Consider the following 23,688-nt stretch of genomic DNA (forward strand, 5'->3'; position numbering starts at 1 on the left):
AATGAGGGTGAGGAAGCGGCTAGCCGTCCTGGTGGGTGACCAGGAGGTGATGCATGTCGGCGCGGAGACTGGAGCTCCAGTCCGGACGGGGAGAGCACGGGGGCTCTGGCGGCCAGCGGAGTAGTCGCCAGGTTGTGCCCCGGGAGCCTCGGGCTCTGCCCGGTTTCTGCATTCCCCGCAGCCCTGTGTCTGCTGTATTTCCTTCCCCCGAGACCGCCGAGGCCGTCAATGCGCATTGGAGTTGGCCTCGACATACAGCAGAGTCGACAGCTGAGGGTGTTACTCAAGGAGTACGGGGACATTTTCGCGGAGAGAGGGGGGTCTGCCCTAAACTACGGAGCCACTGGCAGGGGCCTGGGGAGGTCATCGACCGGGTGAGCTCACCCATGCCGGGTGAGCAGCCCAGTGATGCCGGGTGCCCGGGGGCGTGTGGTGGTATTACACCAGGAGAGACTCTCGCCGTACCGCCCCTTCGCCCCGGTTGTGGCTGGCGAGGGAGGCGGACCTCCTCGTGGTTCCCCGGGCGGCTCCCCTGCCCTGCCGACTCCCCGGACGGGGCCGTTGGCCCCTTCTGGCCTGCGGTTGTCGCCCCTGGAGGGGTTCAGCCGCCTAGCCGGCGGCGCCGGGTCCCTGGACACCTGAAGGACTGTGTCGGGTGATGGGGTCGTCGGGGACGACTGACCCCTCAGGTGGGAGCTGTGTGGCGACCCCTCCGGGGTCGCACAGGGGAACCTGGGAGTTAAGTGTTTTCAATTGATGTAAGGGGATTTTGAAGTCTTTGTTTATTGCTGGGTTGAGTGGGGTTGATGGGTTCGGGGTGATTAGTTGTGTTTTGTTCAATGCTTACATGTTTGTTTGGAATAAAAGTAGCCTGCAGTCGTGCGGTGTATGGGACGCAGAGCTTCAGTTGACTTAAAACCTGACTCCGTGTGCTTCTTGGTCGCCGTTAAAATACAAAGAAAATAAGTTAATAACCAAGAACACAAACTATTGCAGAAAATGTATTTACCTCTTCTAATTATACTTAGTAATATAACTATGGTTGTTAGTGAGATGGACATGTTCATTTACATTTATTATTTACCATTTTGAGGCTTTTATTTTGAAGAATACAACACGGAAGTCTTATTTATGACATCGACAATGCACTTCCAACTGTGTGCTCAGCGTCTCAAACTATCCAACCTTTGAATAAACTACAATCACGTTCGTAACATACATTAGTTGAAAACTGAATAACTTTAAATTCAGAGACGGACCTGTCTCACGAAACGACTGGTCTACCGCTGGGGACGCTCCAAGCATGCAGTTGACCTGAAATGAATCGTTTGTTTTCACTTTCACTTTTGGAGAGAAGCCGCTGCTGACACAGGTAAACCGTTTAGTTATTAATGCAAAATATATACAAGTTATAGACTATATATTGTTTATCAATTTCCTAAAGCGTGAACGAAACATACATAGATGGCCTTACATAGATGGAAATGACTAAAAGTGCACTATTGATATGTTCTTGAAATGTAGGAAGCACGAGGGTCCTACTAGAGAGGCAGTACTAGAGATGTTTCCCTCTCAGCATAACTGCTGTTTCTAGTGATCTGATCCAACCTCATTGGATCAGTCCAATATTGGATCAATCGAATTGATACCCTCCCGTGGCGAGGGGGTGGGTTCGAGCTAGGGGTTGTATGACGTCCCGACGACCCTGTCCGCAATGACCCACACACGCCTCTTTACTTAGATATGGTCTTTAAACCACTTCTGTTCACTTTTTTCCGTGTGTTACGGATTTGGACTTGTCATAGCAATAACTCAGCCTGGACAGCTATTTTGTTTAAGCATTTTAAATGCCTTAAAATATACATGGAAATATGTCTGCAAAAACTGGGTGTAATACAATGTTAAGCTGTGCTCAATGAATTCCAAATATGTCTGACACTAGCATTTATGTTTATTAGGTGAGTGCTGCATGCAGAGCTCAACTAGTTTTCTTCTTGCTTTCTTTCCTCTTTTATTCTCTACAGACCTTTGGACCTATCTCCTTCCTCAATTTTTCACCAAGAGACATCGTTCAAATTTTAAAATGTTCAGAATAGCTTGGAATCGCGCGCTTCTTTTCAGATTTTTTAAAACATTTTATTCTTTTTAAGATATTCTACTTTTAAAATACTATCTTTTTTTTAACATGGGAGTCAATGGGAGGACGGCAGAGCCGGCCATTGGTAATTCAACTGTTTTAAGACGTAATTAAATCAATTTCCAACCGTTTATGTTCGTTCAAACCATTTATCAAATCTACACACTTGTATCTTCAATAATATCTAAACGAAATTTCGATATAATTAAAATTTTATTCAGAATCACAGTTTTAGTTTCATACCGGCTTCGTTTTCAGTAGGTCTCATTGATTTACGTTGACGCTGGAGCGTGAGGACGTTCAGCAGTGTTGCCAGATTGGGCAGTTTTCCCCGTCAGATTGGGCTACATTTGGAAGCCGTTCAGGTAGTGTAGCTCAAATAGCGGTTTTCCCCGCTCTTTTGAGCTACTTTTAATCACGCACTGGCTCGCTATTCTGTTAAAAAGAGAGAGAGAGACACACACACACACACACACACACCAGCAGTGCAATACATTTGACCTTTCAGATTCTTCAGTTCAATTCATTTTACATTTCTGCATTTTTAGCAATGCTTTGCGCTTTTCATTCAGCTGCCACTTTATTTGTTTCCAAACATTTACATTTTCTTAAATGGTGTGCATGTTAACATTGTTTACTCCATTTAGACTTTTGAACTTTTGTTCAAATCATTTCACTTGATTTAAGCCGTTTAACGTTTCTTTGTGTCTTAATCTATGTGGCTTTATTAAATATTTTCAACCTCACTTTGTAGGCCTATAACAGCACTCACCACATTTTCTGCAGGAAGTGCATTTTCTAGTTTTTATTACTATCCGTTTTAAGGTGGATGTAACATCCAGTTCATCCATGTGTTCACAGTCTTGCATGGTGTGGCAACATTCCCTTGGGAATAAACTGATTTCCCATCATCTTTTATGTTCAGTTCAGTGCCTTATAATCAGTGCCCAATAATTCATTTCAGATCATCCCGTCACCAAAAATGTCTCTTAAACAGACACGTGGGTTCTGGACAGTGTTGTGCCTGAACGCGTTCATTGAACGATAGTTTATGAACTCGTTCATATTTTGGGCGAACGTGAACTGAACGTACTGTATTATTGCCTGATGAACGTTACTGTGAACTCGTTCATTCTGGTGTCTGTGAACGGCACGCTCGCTCGGTTTAACTTCGTTCAATATGGGGGTTATTTGTTTATCAACACGGCGGATGCGCACGCAGATCGCCGTGTTGTTTGACCGGTTGCCATGGTAATCCCTGAGAGGTTAATTTGCAGTTGCGGTGTTGCCAGCTTACTGTTACATTAAACTGTAATCAGAAAACGCAGTTATATGCTATAGACCCTATAGTATCTGTCGTATGAAGGCTGGGACGAATTTCAAATTATAAATATGTACACTTTATTTTGAAAGTACAGACCGGCGCGATTCCCATTGAAACGAATGGCGCGGTGATTATTCTTCAAAACGAGAGCTGTTAAATTGTGGAAAATGAATTAAACTGTAATCAGACAACACGGTTATATGCTATAGACCCTAGAGTATCTGTGGTATAAAGGCTGAGACGAATTTTGAATTATAAATATGTACAATCCATAACGTTAGCTCTCTGGCTGATAGCTCAGCGGACTAGAATACCTTCTAGAATCACCTTCTAGAATTATACCTTCTAGAATCATTGCCGGAAATGGAATGGGGGGCTGTTCACGTTTGGTTGTAGTCTTTTCGCTCGGTTCTCCATCTCATCAGTAGGGCTAGAACCGAGAGAAAAGACTACAACCAAACGTGAACACCCCCCCTTTCCGTTTCCGGCCAACGAGCATTGAGTCTTCCAACAGAAATCAATGGGATTTACAAAATGCGCTAAATGTGCAATAAAACACGATAGAAACTGTATTAAGCTACGATACTTGATTCAACCACTCTATTTAATCCTATACAAACCTCAAAGGGGGCTCAATGTTCAAAATGCCGGAAAAAACGAATAGCTCACAGCAACATATTGAAAAAAAGAACTATGAACTAGTTAATTTTTTGGAACTGTGAACTTAGTTCAAATTTTTAAATTATGAACGTTTAACTGAACTAGTTCATTTTAAAATTTGTGAACTGAACTTTGAACTAGTTCACGTAGAAAGTGAACTTTCCCAACACTGGTTCGGGAAATCCTCTGCCCACATCCATGTGCAGACAGCTACGAACCAAATATCTGGCCTGATATGACCTGAAAGTAAAGAGACTATCTGACATCTACTAGTCTTCTCCTTTATATGTTAATGCATGAATTAAAAGCTTGATAATAAAGTGGGTAACCAATTGCCATCAAACATTGGTACTTTTACTTTAGGTTGTTCGGATACATTTAATGCATGATCATGAGATCAGCAGTTATCTGTTTTGCCTCCTTGAGGTTTTCATTAAAGACGTCCGGTTCTACCAGTTGTGGACTAGATGCACTAGTGGCTAACTGAGAGCTACTACGGATGTACCAAACTGCTCTCTGAAGTGGGGTCTTAGGTACAGCAGCCACTTGAATAAAATCTAAGGCAGAATCGTCAGTAAATGGAGGTTCCACTGGCTTGCTTGTTTCTTCATAATAGACATTCAGATCATCCCCATATGACTCCTTCCTTCCTAGCCTGGAAGTTTTCAATTTTGGCATCTGCTGCAACTATTCATGCTTCCTTTTCCCCTTTTTCGGACCTATATTTTATAATAGTTTCCTCCAACTGTAAGCATGTATGTCCTTTAAAGCAGCAGATTGAAACTCAAGAGCTGCCTTTGAGCGGATGGCATCCTAGCAGCAGTTAGAGAGCCAGGGAACCTGACCCAGCTCTTCCACAACTCAGCTGCTCATCTTCATGGATGTTTAATAATACGTTTTTGCTCCGATGTTAAGCTAGGAGGTAAGGAGCTAATGTGACTACTTGTCATAACAGTAAGAAAAGCACTGCGTTGTGTTTTTTTTCAGCAATTGACCCCAGTGTTTCTTTGCCAGAGAAAGGCCCCCCCCTTAGGCTGTTTCTTTTTTCAATGCAGGATCAAACTTTGTGATATTCTGCTGTTGTAACTCACAACCCCAGATTGCTAAAATAAACAGTGTTCTCCTTTTCCTACTGTAACCCGTAGGAGTGGTGTAAACCCAACGTTTCGTCGCCACCATGCTAGCTGTTCCTCTCCTCGTACTCCTCCTGCTGGAGGCCAGCGCTCCCTCCCTCGCGGCACAGCTACCGGGCAGCGACGCTGCCGGGACGCCTCCCCCGGCCGGCCAAGCCTTCCCCTGGGAACGCATGAGGCTCCCCCAGACAGTGGTTCCCCTTCACTACAACCTCACCGTCCACCCCGACATGAACACACTCCACTTCACCGGCGTGGTCCACATCGAACTGGAGGTCCTAGAAAACACCACGACCATCGTCCTCCACAGCAGTGAGCTGCTCATCTCCAAGGTGACGCTCCTGGTGCCAGGGGCACCTCCGACCCCCCTGCGCTTCCTAGAGCACCCTGCTTCTGAACAGTTAGCTCTTCTTTCCGACCGGGTCCTCGTCCAAGGCGGGACGTATGACGTTCTGCTGGAGTTTTCCGCCAACTTGTCAGATAACTATCACGGCTTCTATAAGAGCAGTTACCGTGCGAGCAGTGGGGAGATCAGGTAGGTGACTATCAGTCTATGTTGTGGATATACAACACTTCCGTGGTGATGTTGACCAAATATGTCGATTAAAGAAGGGCTTCAGCTGTACAACTGAAGTACTAACAGCTTGACCTCTATTCCCCAGGTACGTGGCCTCCACCCAGTTCGAGGCCACCAGCGCCCGGGCAGCCTTCCCATGCTTTGACGAGCCGGCGTTCAAAGCTAACTTCACAATTCAGATCGTACGAGAGCCACGCCATATCGCCATATCCAACATGCCCAAGGTACATGAGGGTCAGACCTGCTATTGTGTCCACTGTCTGGTTGCTTTGATGATGTTATTGCTGTGGCCACGGTGGGACCTTGGGGAAAGTGTTACTCTGGTGTTTGTGGATGTTTGTGGTGATGATAGCAGCATATCACACCGCTTTGATGACTGTGTTGTTCCCCTCGAGACGTTCTCCTTCAGGTTGTACTTCTCTCACTGCTCCTCTTCCTCTCCAAGATAAACACAGTAGAGTTGGCCGGGGGCTTGCTGAAGGACTACTTTGACACCAGTGTGAGGATGAGCACATACCTGGTTGCCTTCATCGTGTCCGACTTCCTGTCTGTCAGCAAGACCACCCAACACGGGGTCAAGGTGAGCTGGAGGGGGTTACGGGATGACTGAGGAATCTTTAAATGGACATACAATTAACTCTCTAACCAATTAGCCATCCCATTGGCTATCAAACCAATTAGTCATACAATGGAGGATCTGATTGGGTGGTTGAATGTTTCATTGACGCATCTTGTCTGCTGTGATTTAGTCATACCTCCCCTTTTATTTATTGATGTGTTAACTGAAAGAAAAAGGACATTTATGCACTGAAATTACTTGAGATTACAATGAATTTGTTGAGATTACACAGTTTGCTGATGCTAAATGGACACCTTGATGACACTTAACCTCTTCATCGCTAAGTCTGCGGCTCAGGTTTTTTACGAATATAACCTACCCAAAGTGAACAGAGTATGAGTGTGTGAACATTTGAAAATATGGCATCCCTCAGATTTCCGTTTACGCGTCACCAGAGAAGATTGACCAGACCTCCTTCGCATTGGACGCTGCGGTCAAGCTGCTGGACTTCTACGATGACTTCTTCGACATCCCCTACCCGCTGCCGAAGCAGGGTATGTGGTCCGGTCCCTCGTCGTGATTGGTGTACAACCCTTTGCCATCATTATAAATAAATTCATAGAACTACAAATACAAACCTTGTGGTAAAAGGGCAAAGACAACTTTATATAGGGTATGAAATAACGCAATAACAATATGGTTTATAATATATCTAACAGCTTTGGACTATTTAAAGATATATCCTGCTCTAAAACTTTACTGAATTACATATCAACGTGTTGGAAAATTACAATATTACAATAATTCTGTAATGGTTTATGATTTGCTTGATGATTACTCGAGTCCACCTCTGCACCCCTAGTCTCAAGATCTGTATGTTTAGGGAGATTCCTTTTTGTTACATGTATTCAGGTAAGATGAGTTCAAGTGAGATGTATTGAAGCCCTTGTCTGTATCCCACAATATATGTGGAACAGAAAACGAGCCTCTAATAAAAACAATCTTCCATCTGCGATTTAAAATGTTCATTCAATGAGAGACTGTAAAAACGCCATCTAGAGGCTCCTTGTGTCTCTGAACACAGAATAGTTCACAAAGTAGCACACTATGTTCAGAAAGACCCAAATTAAAGTTTACACCCCTAAGATGTCTTTAGGAATCAAGAATCTGTTGTGAATGAAACTCCATCCATCGGACACCACCTACTCCTCAGCCATGCATGGCAGAGTCCTTGTTGGCACTCCTTCTATTATCACTTTAAGTAGGAATAATTATATTCATTGTATTGAGTGAGTGCTAAAATCATAGTCCCATTTAGTTTTTTCCCTTTTTTCCCCTCTTCAAACAAGTTAAAGCCAGCACAGTCGTAGTGGTATGTCTAGAGCAGAGTAGAGGAGATGCAAATGTACTCGAATCGATCCAAATAGATGTTGTGTTGTTGATCCCTGCAGACCTGGTGGCCATCCCAGACTTCCAGTCGGGAGCGATGGAGAACTGGGGTCTGACCACCTACAGGGAGGCAGGCCTGCTCTTCCAACCCAAGTCCTCAGCCTCCGACAAGCTGGGCATCACCATGGTGATCGCTCACGAGCTGGCCCACCAGGTAACCTTTCACCTGGATCTTGCATTTCACTTGATAGGGATATGGAGATAAAAATGAAAAAAAATACTATTTTAAATGTACAATATGCAAGATTTGGCTACACTTTGATCAGCTTAGACATGAGATTCCTGCTAGTTGCGGCAGAGTCAAAACAATGAAGAAAGATCCCTGTCGTCTTTAAGTGAGCGTCTGAATGAAATAGTTTTCAGCACCTTTTTAAAAGGATAAATATATTCCTGGCTCAGGTATGCAGAGCAGTATTGTGTATGTGTGTGTGTGTGTGTGTGTGTGTGTGTGTGTGTGTGTGTGTGTGAGCTAGTATAGGAGATGTTGTTTTAATTAGCAAGAGCTTCAGGTTTCATGTACCAAAGAGCCATGGCATGATGGTGCTTCATGCTGCATCACATGCCGACACAGAAACACACACACACACACACACACACACACACACACACACACACACACACACACACACACACACACACACACACACACACACACACACACACACACACACACACACACACACACACAGAGTTTCCAATGTACTTTTGCAAATGTAGGAAAGCAGTCACAAAGACATTTTAGCTGAATGTCTTCACCTTTTACTTTTTTATTGATATTTTTACTTTAACTGTTAATAACATAACATTTCTAAATATCTGCTGTGTAACTTTTCCACTTCTCGTTTTTACTTTTGTTCAAATAGTATTGAAGTTACTAAATGTTTAGATTCAAAGTAGTATATCAATGACTCGATCAACCAAGGGAATCTCTCAAATTAAATTTGGTCCTTGCCGACCAATGACGATGAAATTACCAATTAATTATAATTTATTATTATAAAGAGAGGATGTTATATTAAAACACATACCTGACAAATATTTAGCAAAGGGGAAAACCAAATGTGTTTTAATTTGATTAGAATCATAGCAAATACAGTACATCCCACTACAACATGGATTATAGACATAATGGCTAATTGCTTGTAGTTGTTTTCATCTGTGTGAAGTAACATATTATCTCTCTTAAAGAAGATCAAAATGAGTTTGCCATATCTAGGGGTGAGATTGCTAACTGGGTGTTCCTGTTGGTGTCTAGTGGTTTGGGAACCTGGTCACCATGGAGTGGTGGAACGACCTGTGGCTCAACGAGGGCTTCGCCAAGTTCATGGAGTTTGTCTCGGTGGACATCACCTACCCCGAGCTTCAAGTGGTGAGAGCTCCGGAGACGCGTAGTGCTCAACCCTTCTACACCTGGCATCTTCTATACACCTCGTACCTTCTAAACACCTGGCACCTTCTCTTCACCTAATACTTGGTGGCAGTAGCTCAGGAGGTAGAGCAAGTTGACTGGTAAACGGAAGGTTGCTAGTTCGATCCCCGACTCCTCCTAGTTGAGTATCAAGGTGTTTTTGAGCAAGGAACCTAACCCTGACTGCTCCTGACGAGCTGGCTTGCCTTCAATGTTCGAATGAATGTTGAAAGTCGCGGTGGATAAAAGTGTCAGCAAACTCCCCTCAATGTAAATCCCCTAAATGGCACCTTCTATACACCTGCCACACTGTCATCAGGCGGGAAACTAATTTTACTTCCCTAACCCTCCACCTTTCTGACCTCTTCATTGACTTGTCCCTCCTCTCATAGGATGACTTCTTTCTGGACAAATGCTTCAACGCCATGGAGGTCGACTCTCTCAGCTCCTCCCATCCCGTCTCCACCCCGGTGGAAACCCCCTCCCAGATCCGAGAGATGTTTGATGACGTCTCGTACAGCAAGGTGCCGTCCTTTTTTAACCCTTATCCCGGTGGAACACATTGAAGGCGTCTCAAGGGCGACCAGGCCGAGAGGTCGGCACAGCATGGGGGGAATTAACAACATACAACAGAATGTACCACATTTATATAACGGAATATCTAACACAATGTAAAACACAACATACAACAGAATGTACCACATTTATATAACGGAATATCTAACACATTGTAAAACACAACATACAACAGAATGTACCACATTTATATAACGGAATATCTAACACAATGTAAAACACAACATACAACAGAATGTACCACATTTATATAACGGAATATCTAAGACAATGTAAAACACAACATACTACAGAATGTACCACATTTATATAACAATATCTAACACAATGTAAAACACAACATACAACAGAATGTACCACATTTATAAAACACAACATACAACAGAATGTACAACATTTATATAACGGAATATATAACCCAATGTAAAACATTAATATAACAGAACATACAACAGAATGTACCACATTTATAAAACACAACATACAACAGAATGTACCACATTTATATAACGGAATATATAACACAATGTAAAACATTAATACAACAGAACTTACCACACAATGTACAACATTTATATAAAAACAACCAACAGAACATACAACATTTATAAAACAGAATGTACAACAGAATGTACCACATTTATAGAACAACAGAATGTACAACATTTATATAACAGAACAAACAACAGATTGTTTGTTCCAAGTCTCCCATTTGGTTACCCGTCTCCCCAGATTTGGACTAGGAAGGTGAGACACCAGAATATCGGAATATAGAATTGAGGGATCACATTTTCACCTTGAACTCCCAGAGAATCTGTAAATGGTGAAAAGGACGGAGAGAAGGAATGCATGTAATTTCGACACCGGAATGTCCGTGTGTGTCTGTCCATGATGTGTCCGTGTGTGTGTTCATTATGTGTCCGTGTGTGTGTGTTCGTGGTGTGTCCGTGTGTGTGTGTTCATGATGTGTCCGTGTGTGTGAACGCAGGGGGCCTGCATCCTGAACATGCTGCGGGACTTCCTGACCCCAGAGGCCTTCAATGAGGGCATCATCCGCTACCTCCGTCGCTACAGCTACCAGAACACCGTCAACAGCCACCTCTGGCAGAGCCTCTCCAACGTGAGTAGGCGTCCCCACCGTCCTCATGTGTGTGTTCTTCAACTTATTATTTTGTCCTCTGCTCATACTCTCAAACAAATAATCATGATCAAATTACAGTTAATACAGAGAATTTTGTGAGGCTTTCTTTGTTTTACGTTGTAAGGCAACAGGATTTCTGGACGTAGAGGTCAATCGTAGCCAAAACAACGTGTCCTAGTGTGGTTACATGCGAGTCAAGGAGTTATGTGTCCCCCCCAACAGGTGTGTCAGTCCGACCAGTTCGAGGTGGGCGGAGTCCAGCAGAAGGCCTTCTGCTCCGAGGGGAAGCTGCGACCCGGGGGCTTTGTAAGTACCGACGTACCTCCATTCTCTGACAGCTTTAGCAGCCAGGGAAGTAGAGCGCTTGCCCCCCCATGCTGGGAATATCCATAATCCTCTGCTGAATACGCCTCGAGATCAACGGTATTTCCTGTTCCTCCCGCTTTCTCGTTGGGCTGCTTTGATGCTTTGAACATCAGGAATTTGATTGGCCGGGATTTTGAAAATCGTGGAATGAACCTGTGTTTACGTACTGACACGGACGGTGGCAAAATGTCACAAAACTTTCCGTTGTACAACAAATGTCCGGCAGGCTTTGCATTGTGTGACTTCTTGAATCTAAAATATATTATAATATAATACAAAAAAGAAACATGGGATTTTACTATAGAATTGTAATGATTGTGATCGTTTGAATGCGTGTGTACGTGTGTGTAGAAATGGTACACAGACGACGAGCTGGACGTGGGCACCATCATGGACACCTGGACGCTGCAGGAGGGCTTCCCATTGGTCACGGTGGAGGTGAAAGGTCGCGAGGTCAGGCTCCATCAGGAACGCTACCTCAAGATGGACGGTCCCGCCCTCAGCGACGGGTAAAGTCTACAGAGCTTACCCAGGGAACCCCTGCTCGGGCAGGGCCATTATGTCCAATAAAAACGTGCAGGTTGTTCAGAGAGACGATCCTCCGGTATTTTCAGTCAACCAAGGTGTAATAAATGAGTAGGAGTCCAACATCGATCAATCGATCTACAGAAAATGATTCTAATCTAATTAGATATTCGACTAATTGAGGACATTGTTAACGTGTATTCTACTACCTTTACTTCATGGTGTGTTCAAAGAGATGATTCTTACTGTCATGGTCACCAAGGTCTTCATCAGCATTAATGCTGTGCGTCGATAGGTTCCTGTGGAAGATCCCGTTGACCTACAAAACCAGCCACTCAAACACCATCCAACGCTTTCTGCTGGAGAACAAAACTGGTGAGAACCCTGTCACTTTTGAGGTCAATGCCCAACCCATTTCATATTGTGCCACCAAACCGAGAATGATACAGAGTCTAAGTAATCAACTGAATTCATCAACTGAATGAATTATTGTTATCTTAGAAACACATTTAACATCAACAACGAAGAATACTAATAAGGTTAACTGAAATCTGATCCATATAAGGTCATATGGATGTTGGGGCATGCATTATGTTTAGTAAACAAAAACTGTGACTTTAGATAGGCTGTGAAATATATTTATTCAGACCTATGCTTTTAGGGGCGACTAACGTTCCCAGATTCAAAAATTACTTGATTTGGGCAACTCAAGTTGGGTTCATGACACCAAGTTTCTCATTATGCACATTTAATTAGATACAATAAAAGCATCCAGTAAAAAGAGGTCAAAAAATGGAATTATTAGTTTTTCTCGATTGTACACGCAAAAAAAATGGAACTATGCACACAATTCTGAAAACTTGAAGCTCATGTATCAACTACAAGACTCCAGACTGCTAAACTCTAAGCACAATTCCACTGTTTTCACATTTTTGCTAAACTCTGAGCACAAATCTCATCATTTAGCACTCTTGGTTCACCTGGATCACACAAAACGCAACAACTAATTACCAATACGTGTAACTCACTTCTTACCTGTTCAAACTCAACTGGCAAAACATGTGTCAGAAACTTCAATCATGTGTCAGAGCATAAAAGAGACTCGTGAGCTCTGCTGTGTAGTAGATATGTTCCTTTGGCCTGATCAGGATTGGAGGTGGGATACATACTGATTTACATGTAGACCTGTTTCACCTCATTTATATTCTTATTTTTGGTTGGCCTACGAAAAGCTTTTTATGCAGTCAGTTCAGCTGAACATTTTACTGTATTAGAGTAAAAAAGTATATATTTGCTTTGTTACCTTTTTGTACTTGGACTGATTTCATCATAACATCCCCCGAAAGATAGTCTAAACATTTTCTTACCGTAGGGTTTTTCATTTTACTTATCAGTGCAATTACTGTACTGTAATTTACCCAAATAGGTAACATTGGTGTATTGTCAGAACAATGTTGCAGCATCAACTATAGATGTACAGAATGACTCTGGGAAGCTGGGATTGTGAGTTTAGCCCATTGGAGCTCATTGGATAGGCAAATATGCATTGTATCCTATTATGATACGATTGTGTCAATGCAATATTTATATGATATATTCACAGTACTGTATTACAATATGGCAACCGTCTTTATACTATATGTACCACCTAATTGCAACTTTAAAAAAGAAAGCTATTTCTAAGCAATTTTATACATTGGAATATGTAACATGGCCTCATAAAGCCAAAACATATGTAAATAGTATTTTGATGGAAGTGTTTTGAATTGATCACACCAGTGTTTAATTGATGCTGTCTAAGAGATATTCATTTGATAGCTGTGTTTACTGTTTGGTGGAAAAAAACAGTTTTGAGAAGAACTTTTGACAAAATGTTTAACTCTTCTCAGGTTTGTGTTTTGAGAAATTGAGCTATAGTTTCAGAAAACGTGTTTAAACTATTGAGAAAAACTGTATTGTTATAATTTATTGGCTATTTCAAATCAAAATGGCCAATAGATCAGGACCCGATACGGGACCACTGACCGAGAACCACTGGTACATGGGCCCAACCATGGCTTCAGTCACGCTGACCCATTGCTTTCATGTCTTAGTGGGTCCAACGTGTACCTGTCCCTGCAGACGTCCTGTACCTGGAGGAGGAGGTGGACTGGGTCAAGTTCAACGTGGACATGAGCGGCTACTACATGGTGCACTACCAGGGGCAGGGCTGGAGCGGCCTGACCCACCTGCTGCAGACCAACCACACGGCCCTGAGCAGCAGTGACCGCGCCAGCCTCATCAACAATGTCTTCCAGCTGGTCAGGTCAGGGCTCCCCTTTTATCACATTTACACTTCCATTTAGGGCATTTAGAAGACGCTTTTATCCAAATCAATTTACAAAGGTTCATTCACATACATTCACACACCGACGGCGGTGACATCCACACAAGGCCACAGCCAGCTCGTTAGGTCTCTTGCTTGGGGACACCTCAACCCTCAGATAGGAGGGGCTGGTGATCGAACTAGCATCATTCCGGTTACCAGACAACCTGCTCTACCTCCTAAACTAAGCTAAACTGGGATGGCAACAGATTATTATTTATTAATAGATTATCTGCTATAATAATTGCTATGTGGTCTCTCTTGCAAATGAGATGCCTCTCTGAGACTCACCTGAATAAATAAAAGGAGAACTTTAAGTACTTACATTTTGTAAATACACAAATTGTATGTTGTGATTGTACATTGTCAAAATAACATATTGATTAATCTCCTCTCACCATGCGGGAGTAGGTTAAAGGTGTTGTTACCATCCTATGTGTGTGTGTGTGTGTCCCAGTGTGGGCAAGGTGCCGCTGGACACGGCCCTGGAGCTGTCCCTGTACCTGTCCCGGGAAATGGAGTCCCTGGCGGTCACCCAGGGCCTCAGCGAGCTGGTGCCCATCTACAAGCTGATGGAGAAGAGGGACATGAAGACGCTGGAGAATCAGATGAAGGTTCGCCCGATGCCAACCGTGTATAAGCCCCCACACAGTCCCCCAAAAGTTCTGATTCGTATTGTTTGCGGAACAGAATAGTAAGAAATATGCAATTAGTGAAAATACTGTGGCAAAACCCACCATCTCCCTCGCTGCAACATACCTCCAGCAGCTTTCTTGTGCCTTGTTTCACTGCACATAACGATAACCCTATGCTTGAGAAATGTACATTTGAGAAATTACATTTTCAGAGGAATGTAATTAAGAAATATATGATTTTGTTTTCATTTTCGTTTCTTGAACCGGTTCAAATCCCTGGTACATACTTTCCGTCAGTAAGGGCTACACAAACAGTATTGACTTCATTTGGACATCCTGTTGCTGCTGGTTCTGTTCTCTATGGGGGAACATCCACTGCATGTTGGGGCTGTCTGGACCGGAGGGGAGCGGCGCTGGACTGAACCATACTGCAGTGGCCGACGTGTCGCCCGGCCTTCTAATAATGTTAACAGTTAACAGTTAAAGTGGGTGAAATGTGTTCCTCTCAGGGCTACATCGTGGAGCTGTTACAGACCCTCATCGACCAGCAGACGTGGAGCGACTCCGGGTCGGTCTCTGAGAGGGTGCTGAGGAGCTACCTGCTGCTGTTCGCCTGCGTGCGCAACCATCCACCCTGTGTGGAAAAGGCCAGCAGGCTCTTCCACAGCTGGAAGGTCCTGGACGGCAACATGAGGTCAGTCTCCCTTTACCTGGTCTCCAACCCTGAACCCCTCTCTTTGGTCCCGATGTAAGAGCTATCTGGAAGGTAATCTGTAAGAAAGGTCCACCCGTAACTTAATAGGGAAGGAAATTTGTTGTCTGTTCTGATCAACATTGCACCTGCCACTGTATGAGAACATTTTGATTTAAGACCAGTCCAGACTATTTCCGACCCATCATGGCACCTCTTCTAGGCTTGGGCTGTCGTTTTCTTTCAGACCTTCCTCACTCTGTGTGTGGATGATGGTTTCAGCCGCCTCACCTGGCTGAGTCTGTTGCAAACCTGTTTCACATTGAGTCATCAGTGTGCAACAGGTTAAACCAGGCATCACCACACACACTCAGGGAGATCTCCTGCGTGGCAACATGGCGCATTAGGCTATAATGTACAAACTTCTACCATAAAATGGCTTCCTTTGTCTGGAGGAGCCCAGTAAGGTCCCCTAGGTGGCGTATAGCATTAGACATGGGTGGATGGTTGAACCTGTGCACACTGAGCAACAGTGCAGCCTCACCCAGCCCCAGAGCCAATCAGTCTGACTCAGGCCAGGTGAGGCTGCTTAAAGCAACCCCCTCATCCACACAGACTGCCACAGCCACATGCTTGTGTAGCCTGCTCAACCCGAATGTGAGTGCCCTTCTAGGTTAAACAGCAGTTGGCGCCCTCTAAGGGAAACTCTGTGTTACCGCGGGTGTTCTCAGCAGAACATCCACCCGTGTGAAAATGGACGCACCGTTGAAATTATTATGTTGCTTATAATAGCTGCATATTACAGTATATTATGAATACATTTTTGAATCTCTGCAGACGAGGTTCCCCACAGGGTCAGGAATGAATGAACAGTCTTGTTAATGTTTGTCTTCTGCTCAACCCTAGTCCCTGTAGGATGTCAAGGTCTTCTGTGTTCATCCCTCCCCAGTCTCCCCAGTGATGTCAGCCTCTGCGTGTTTGCTATTGGAGCCCGCACTCCAGAGGGGTGGGACTTCCTGTATGAGATGTACGGCCGTTCCCCGGACACGTCAGTCAAGAGCCGCATAAAGATGGCGCTCTCCATCAGCCCCCTGAAGGAAAAACTCCACATGTGGGTCCGTGTTATAGACGGTCAGATTGGCAGTAAAACACTGTTCTGGGCAATTCAGTTGTCTTCTTCCTTCCATTGCCTTTCAATTTCTCTGGTCTTTCCATGTCTCCCTTCCCATTGCTGAGCTCTCACTCATGCTTTTGTTTTCTCTCTCTCTCTCTCTCTCTCTCTCAGACTGCTGGAGGAGAGTTTTCGTGGGGAGGTTCTGAAGACCCAGGATCTTCCCTATGATGTGATCACTGTTAGCAAGAACCCCCATGGCTACAAACTGGCATGGGACTTCCTCCGGGCAAACTGGCCGGCCCTGATCAAGAAGTCAGTCTGGCTCTCGTATCATGTCATTCATATGTGTTAGAAAGTGTTGACGTTGGCATGGTGGCTCAAGGGTTGGCACAAATCACATCACTGCAACGACAGGGGTGCAACCCAACTGGGATCTGACTGGGGTCTTTCTGTGTGGGGATCAGTACACATACCGAAAAGCTTTGCTTTTCCAAAGTGCAGGGCCCATAGTTCAGACCTCTCAGAAAGACGGTCCATCTCAATGGGTAATCCTTCAACACAATTGACCTGTTTAATATACTTTTATTTGGCCGGATGCACAAAATATTGGCTTTTAGCATTGTTCAATGCACTAGCATGTTTTGGACGACTTCTAAACATCCAAATGTTGAAAACTGTTATATATTAATAAAATAATAATCATATTAGCTTATAACCCTGCCACCATTAGCATTAACTAGCTTCTAAAAGAGGAATTGTATCATCTTATAAACACTTTCCATCAGTGATCTACAGTTGTTTGGTGATAATATTCAACAGGTTTTAATAATCTGATTTGTGCAGTAAATTACTTAATACATTTACTTTTGAAGTAAATTAATTTTAAGTGAATATCTTTGTGTGCGTGTGTGTGTTTGTTTGTTTGTTTGTTTGTTTGTTTGTTTTGTATTGTCTGAGAAGGTTTGGGGAAGGCTCAAACTCCATAGCTGACATGGTGACTGGAGTAACTGACCAGTACTCCACCCCACAAATGCTGAAAGAGGTGAGAACACACACACACACACACACACACACACACACACACACACACACACACACACACACACACACACACACACACACACATACAAAATAAGTAAACTGATTTTTAAACAATGTCTGGTGAACACACCTCCTATTTTGTCTACTACTATTGTGTCTTAACAAACCTTCAAAAGTAGCAATTAACGTTTTCAACGTTTGTCAGAATTCACATTTATCAAGGTTAATCCTTTAAAATCATTATCATGGACTCGTCTGCACAATGCAATTGTTCTTTCCTTCTTCACACCTAATACCTCAGGTTCAGGAGTTCTTTGGCTCCCTGACCAAGGAGATGGGCTCAGAGCTGAGGTGCATCCAGCAAGCGTACGAGACCATTGAGTTGAATATCCGATGGGTGGACAAACACCTGCCCCTGCTGCAGGCCTGGCTGGACAAACACACCAGCAGAGGCAACACACAACGTACTCCACACGAGGATCTTTAGGTCCATCCGTTAACACTGGCAATGGAAGTGGGTTGCCCACTGTGAAGACTACTGTCTAAATAGACTTTCCCAAAACATCCAACACTTATTGTGCGGCTTAATTAACAACTTATTTAGGTGTCCCACAAAGGACCGTCTGAGTTCCCCCCCTTTTTTTTCTTTTATTTTAAAGTCAGAATTCTGAGTTTAAAGTCAGAATTCTGAGATTTAAGTCAGAATTCTGAGTTTAAAGTCTGAATTCTGAGTTTAAAGTCTGAATTCTTAGTTTAAAGTCTGAATTCTGAGTTTGAAGTCAGAATTCTGAGATTAAAGTCAGATATTTGAGAATAAAGTCAGAAAAGATGAAAAGAGCTTGAACGGAAGTATCAGGGTTGTTCGGTTAGGTTTAATCTCGTCAGCAAATTTTCGCCTCCCGTAACTTGTTTGAGCTTGACCATGCAAACCGCAACGTTAACTCGGATGAGTAAAAACCGACACAACCCTTGAATATTCGCCCTTCTCCAGAGGAGGCGGGGCTTACCTCCTGAATGCCAACCTTTATTTCCACCACTTCATTCTCATCAACCATAGAGATAACCACCACTGCAACTCTTTACCTGTTGTGGAAGTACCAGAGATGTCAGAGAAGCCAACCCAGAGAACATGTCTGGGTTCATCACATCCATCGGAGGCGCACACAGCTCGGTGAACTTAACCGTCTTCTCCAGGAGCTCCGTCTGGATGACTGCCACTTCCAGCGCTCCTTGAGGCTGACTCTGGCCCAGTTTGATGACCTGCTAGCTGGGAGCGGTGACAAGATTTCTCACGGGCACACCAACTACAGACATCCCGTCCCAGCTGCGAAGCGCCTCTCCGTCTGTCTCCGAATTATTTACAAATAATAAAACAAATAATTTGTTGATGGCCTCGCTGTTTCTTTTTTAATAACTGTAGCCTATTAGGCTACCCTTTTGATTACAGTCTTGAGTGATTTCGTATACAATATGACAGCCTTGTTTCTCACCATTAGAAAAATACCTTCTTCAAAAAGAACGCTTGTTTCTCTATAAGTGTATCCTTCTTGAATAGCTGGTGTTAAATTTTTTCTCTTTTTCACCCTTTGGTCTGCCTTGTCTGGAGTACACATGCTCCTTTCTGGAGCTCTTTGGGGAACTGCCAGCTCCAAGGGTTCTCCTACCACCATAAGCTGCCTTTCTCCGGGACACCGCTGTCGGTTGGACACCTAGTGAGCACTAGTTTGAAGGAAGCCCCTTGGTCTTGCACGAACGCTAGATTGCACTTGATTGTCTTACCCTAAGGAAAACAATGCTGACTGTCAGTGTGGCGCTTCCCAAATGTTTCCACAAACGATTTTACTGGAGCGTTGAAGGTTGTATCCTCATGCAGCTTGTGCTTCAGGGCACCAAAAATGTCTTCAAGCTGCTTCTCCAGGAACGCTTTCCCCTCAACTTCCTCTGATGTGCCTAGACAAATTGAATAGCAAACAAATAAAAAGCTGCCTGTGTCAGTGCAAATGGAAACAAGTGGTTCAATGAACAGGCTTTGGAGGGTGAACTTACTAGCTCCTGCTTCCTGAATGAGGCATATACAGTTTATCACTTACCATAGGCGAGTCCATGGAAAAGCTGCCTCACTCAGAAGAGGTGTGCTGGTTACAGGGACTGCCTCTGTGACGTTAAGTGTCTGCACAACTGCACGTTGGTGCTTGCATGGAGCACTGGTCACACCAACTGGACAAGTGAAGCAACTTGCTACAATATCATCCCACTGAAGATACAAATGGGCGTTTTCGTGTGGTGGGGGTTCTCGTTTACGCAGACTGGAACGCCCCCTTCTTCTTCGTCGGCTTTCTTGCTGAACTTTTTTAAAATGTCAAAGTATACTACTGCGACTCCTTAATCTGACTCCGTAACTAAGGAGGCCCCTTGAGCAGTCAAAGTTCTCATAGTCTCATACTCGTATTGGGGGTTATCTCAGCCATGGTTGAGAAGGAATTGGGGGAAATGAACTTTGGCTTTGACTCTATGAAGTACATGCACTGCGACATGGAGGAGAAAGGGATTGTTGCCCGCGATTGTCTCCCGCCGGAGCCCCGCTGCCTTGCGGCGGTGGTGCCTCGGCGCTGCCCCCTGCCTGCTGCCGAGGCGGTGGTGCAGCCTGTTCATCAATGATGATCAGCACACATGTATGGACATACCTTTAATGGGAATTTGTCTTGAAGTGTTCACCCATACCACACAGTTGACATCGATGCACCAACATAGGCACCATATATTGCACATCACATAAGCATGTCATTACGTCTGGCAATGTTATTTTATTTTGGAACTGAAATGATCATGTCTGATCTCAAACAAGCAGTTATAGGTGATGCGTTGAGAGATAAATTAAACACGACTAGAGATGATTTGGGTGAGAGACCAAGTAATAGACCAACCTGTAGCAGAACTGGAGGTCTGGAACGACAGACCGGTCAGCTGCTACAAGGAAGAAGTTGTCCCCCTCTTCCTCCTGTAGGTCATACTTCAGAGTGTCCAGGGCGGATGAAGGGCAATGACCTTGCCTAAACAACTCAGAGCCTCACATTGTCTTTGTATGTCCCTGTTTGTCCCTGTATGCTACCCTTCCATGCTGCACTTACTCTGTAAGCGTTATACCTCCCTGACTGAGGATAGGTTCTTGCTTTCCTCCACGTCAGGGTGGAGGAATTCTGGAAATCCACCAGCCGTTTCTCCACCTCCTCTCTGGTCTCCATTCTCCCTTTGAACTCTGCTCTGTACCCATTTGCACACCCTGCTCGACTCAATCTTGCAGAAAAACGTTCTGTTATTCATAATGTTAGTGAAAGGAAAAGGACAAAGTCACACCGTGTTGTTCTTCGATGTTATTAAAGAAAGTATTAAGTATTACTCTCAACCATAAGTGAATTGTTGAGAGCAATTAATTACTCTCAACCTTTCACTTATTCCTAACCTCAAGCTCTGGCAACTGCTCCGAGTTGCCAGGTGTCTGGCAAATATGGCACCGTTTACCCGTCATACTGATGATAGAGTTGGTCTTTCTAAATACTGTGGGGCAGGTTTTGGGTCAGTCATACTGTCATATTTGCAACATATTTGCGAAAAAAACAAACACTTATTACAACCGAGATACGTGTAAAAGCATCTTCTACACACTTCTACACGCTAATTTGACTTCTACACGCTTAATTGATCCTTAACCTTAGGCTATGTAGGGTCGTCCTCTGCTGAGTAAATCCACTTTCACGAATTTACCTCAGACTGACAATTTGACAGTAGTAACAATAAGTTATTGTTGACAAACCAATAACCATCATTTCATTTACAAGTTTCATTTACAAGTTGTTTCTGGCAAGAAAAGACATTGGGGTGGTGACGTGTGTGACCAACCAATCGAAGCGTGTCTTTTCGGGGTCTTGGCGTGGCCATAGTAGGCTTCATAAATTCGCCTACGGTGAGTGGTAGTTTCATAATTGTTGAGTCAAAATCAACACATATTTACTTGCATGTCACAAGTCAGCTGAATTAATATCACTTACTACAGAGTATGAACCCAAAATAAACGTAGATTAGCCTGATTTGGAGTAGTTAATGTTATCTTTAGATGATTAAAATGTTGTATAAGAGCTTTATCCCCACATCACCCGTAGAATTCCTACAAGGTTGCTAAACACATTTAGTACGTTTACATGCACCAGTTATCCAATTACAGCCATAGTTCGACTATGCTCCTCAATTGGACAACTGCAATTGTCCGAGTATACATGGTGGTGAGAAAATCAGTCAGACTAATGTGTATACATGCATCTTAAAAATCCAATCATAGTCTGACTAATCCAATAATTTGGTTTTCTCGAGTGTCATGTTAACACACTGATTGTGTTAAAACCAGTATGACAAGATCAGAAACTGTTGTTGTGTATAAGTTTTTGAACTGTGAGTTAAACTTTTCAAAGTAAAATGAGCTCTTATTTTATCCACCAGGGCAGCCATATCAAAAAGATTCTACTTCCAACACATTTGATGTAAAATACCACCTACATCACTAACAGCTTCCGTGTTGGGGTCTCCACTGTCTCTAGCAATGTCCCCGATGTTGCCACTGCTATCTGGGTCTGTCTTGTAAGGGAGTTCATGGCTGTGCCCACCAGAGATGAGTGGGGGTCAATTGCAGGTAGGTTTGAGGAGTGGTGGGATTTTCCTCTGCTGTGGAGCACTCGATGGCACACATGTTGTTCTCCTCCAAGCCCCTGCTCACTCAGGATCCCAGTTCTACAGCTACAAGGGAACATTCTCTCTAGTTCTCTTGGCAGTGGTGGGTGGAGGCCCAATATTGTCCCAGGATGATGTTGTCAGGGTCTTCAGAGGAACCAGTGATGGTGGGATTCTGGCCAACTCTGCTTTTGGTGCAGAGCTATGGTCCGGCAACCTCACGCTGCCTGCTGACCTGCCAGCATCAGGCCATCAGCTCACATTCATATCATAGAGAACTTTGTCTCTATTTCTATCAGTGATTATTATGAGGTAATACAGCTTTAACAAGTTATGTCTACACTGCACTACAACGCAATAACAAAAAGCATGTATGTGTAACATTCAACAGCATTATGCATTTAATTATATAAATGCAAAAGGCAAAAACATAAAAAACACCAACAGTTCATTTTCATATTTCATATTTCAGTGAGACAGTAAAGAGGTAAATTATTGTTCTTTAAATAATTAGTCAGAAATAAGTGTCCCCCTTTCTGCTTTTTAAATTATTTCACAATGATTGGGGGCCAACCTTTAATATAATTGTAGATAAGGATAATGCAGTGTCCATTCTACTTCCAGAACATATCATTTATATATAATAGCGGTGTATCCTGCAATATCATCCTACACATTTAGCAGCTAACCAAAATTAAACCTTTTTGTACACAGCAGACAAATGAACAGTTCAAGCTGTTACGTTGTGCTTTGGTAAATAAAGAACATGAAATCACATTTTTGCCCTCATAGAGTGCTTTTATTTTTTTAAGTGTGTGTGTGTGTGTGTGTGTGTGTGTGTGTGTGTGTGTGTGTGTGTGTGTGTGTGTGTGTGTGTGTGTGTGTGTGTGTGTGTGTGTGTGTGTGTGACTCCCCCCCCAGTGAACCTATGCTAGTCCAATCTTTCCAAATTGGGCTTCACAGGGCTGGCCTCCTGGATGAACTTGTGAATCGGAAATTTCAGGTCTGCCTTCCGCTGGGGAGACAATCTTTGCAGGGAAGGCTTCTGAGAAAAGCTCATCCTCTGAGGGGGCCGCTTGGGCAGGTGGGGGTAGCCTCGCCAAAGCTTCCAACAGCTGTCTCTCCACCCCACTCCCCCCGGTCCTCGTTGCCTCGGCACTGTATCAAATGGAAACAACATATTTGGTGAAACTAGGCCTACTTCATACCACTAATGCAATAGTTTGTAAAGTTAATTTTAGAGAATTTTAGAGGTTTAGAGAATACGG

The 23,688-nt window shown here is 43.7% G+C and overlaps 1 protein-coding gene across 2 annotated transcripts; it reads left to right on the forward strand.

Moving 5' to 3' along the window:
* The first annotated feature begins 1,144 nt into the window (after positions 1-1,144).
* Positions 1,145-19,087, forward strand: LOC307085921 (endoplasmic reticulum aminopeptidase 1-like). Of its 2 annotated transcripts, XM_079750858.1 has the most exons (19): positions 1,145-1,372; positions 5,267-5,789; positions 5,917-6,055; positions 6,277-6,411; positions 6,824-6,944; positions 7,842-7,993; positions 9,095-9,208; positions 9,640-9,771; positions 10,812-10,943; positions 11,187-11,270; positions 11,682-11,839; positions 12,151-12,230; positions 13,977-14,160; positions 14,678-14,834; positions 15,365-15,549; positions 16,496-16,657; positions 16,832-16,972; positions 17,621-17,702; positions 18,003-19,087. In XM_079750858.1, the coding sequence occupies exons 2-19, from the start codon at positions 5,299-5,301 to the stop codon at positions 18,186-18,188; spliced, it is 2,835 nt and encodes a 944-aa protein (XP_079606984.1). In that variant the 5' UTR covers positions 1,145-1,372; positions 5,267-5,298; the 3' UTR covers positions 18,189-19,087. The 2 variants fall into 2 exon arrangements, 1 of the variants encoding a protein (XP_079606984.1); XR_013812394.1 differs by lacking the exon at positions 18,003-19,087 and having other exon boundaries at positions 16,496-16,661.
* The last annotated feature ends 4,601 nt before the right edge of the window (positions 19,088-23,688 follow it).

The sequence above is a fragment of the Pollachius pollachius genome, assembly GCF_949987615.1.
Source record: "Pollachius pollachius genome assembly, chromosome: 1".
Lineage (NCBI taxonomy): Eukaryota > Metazoa > Chordata > Actinopteri > Gadiformes > Gadidae > Pollachius > Pollachius pollachius.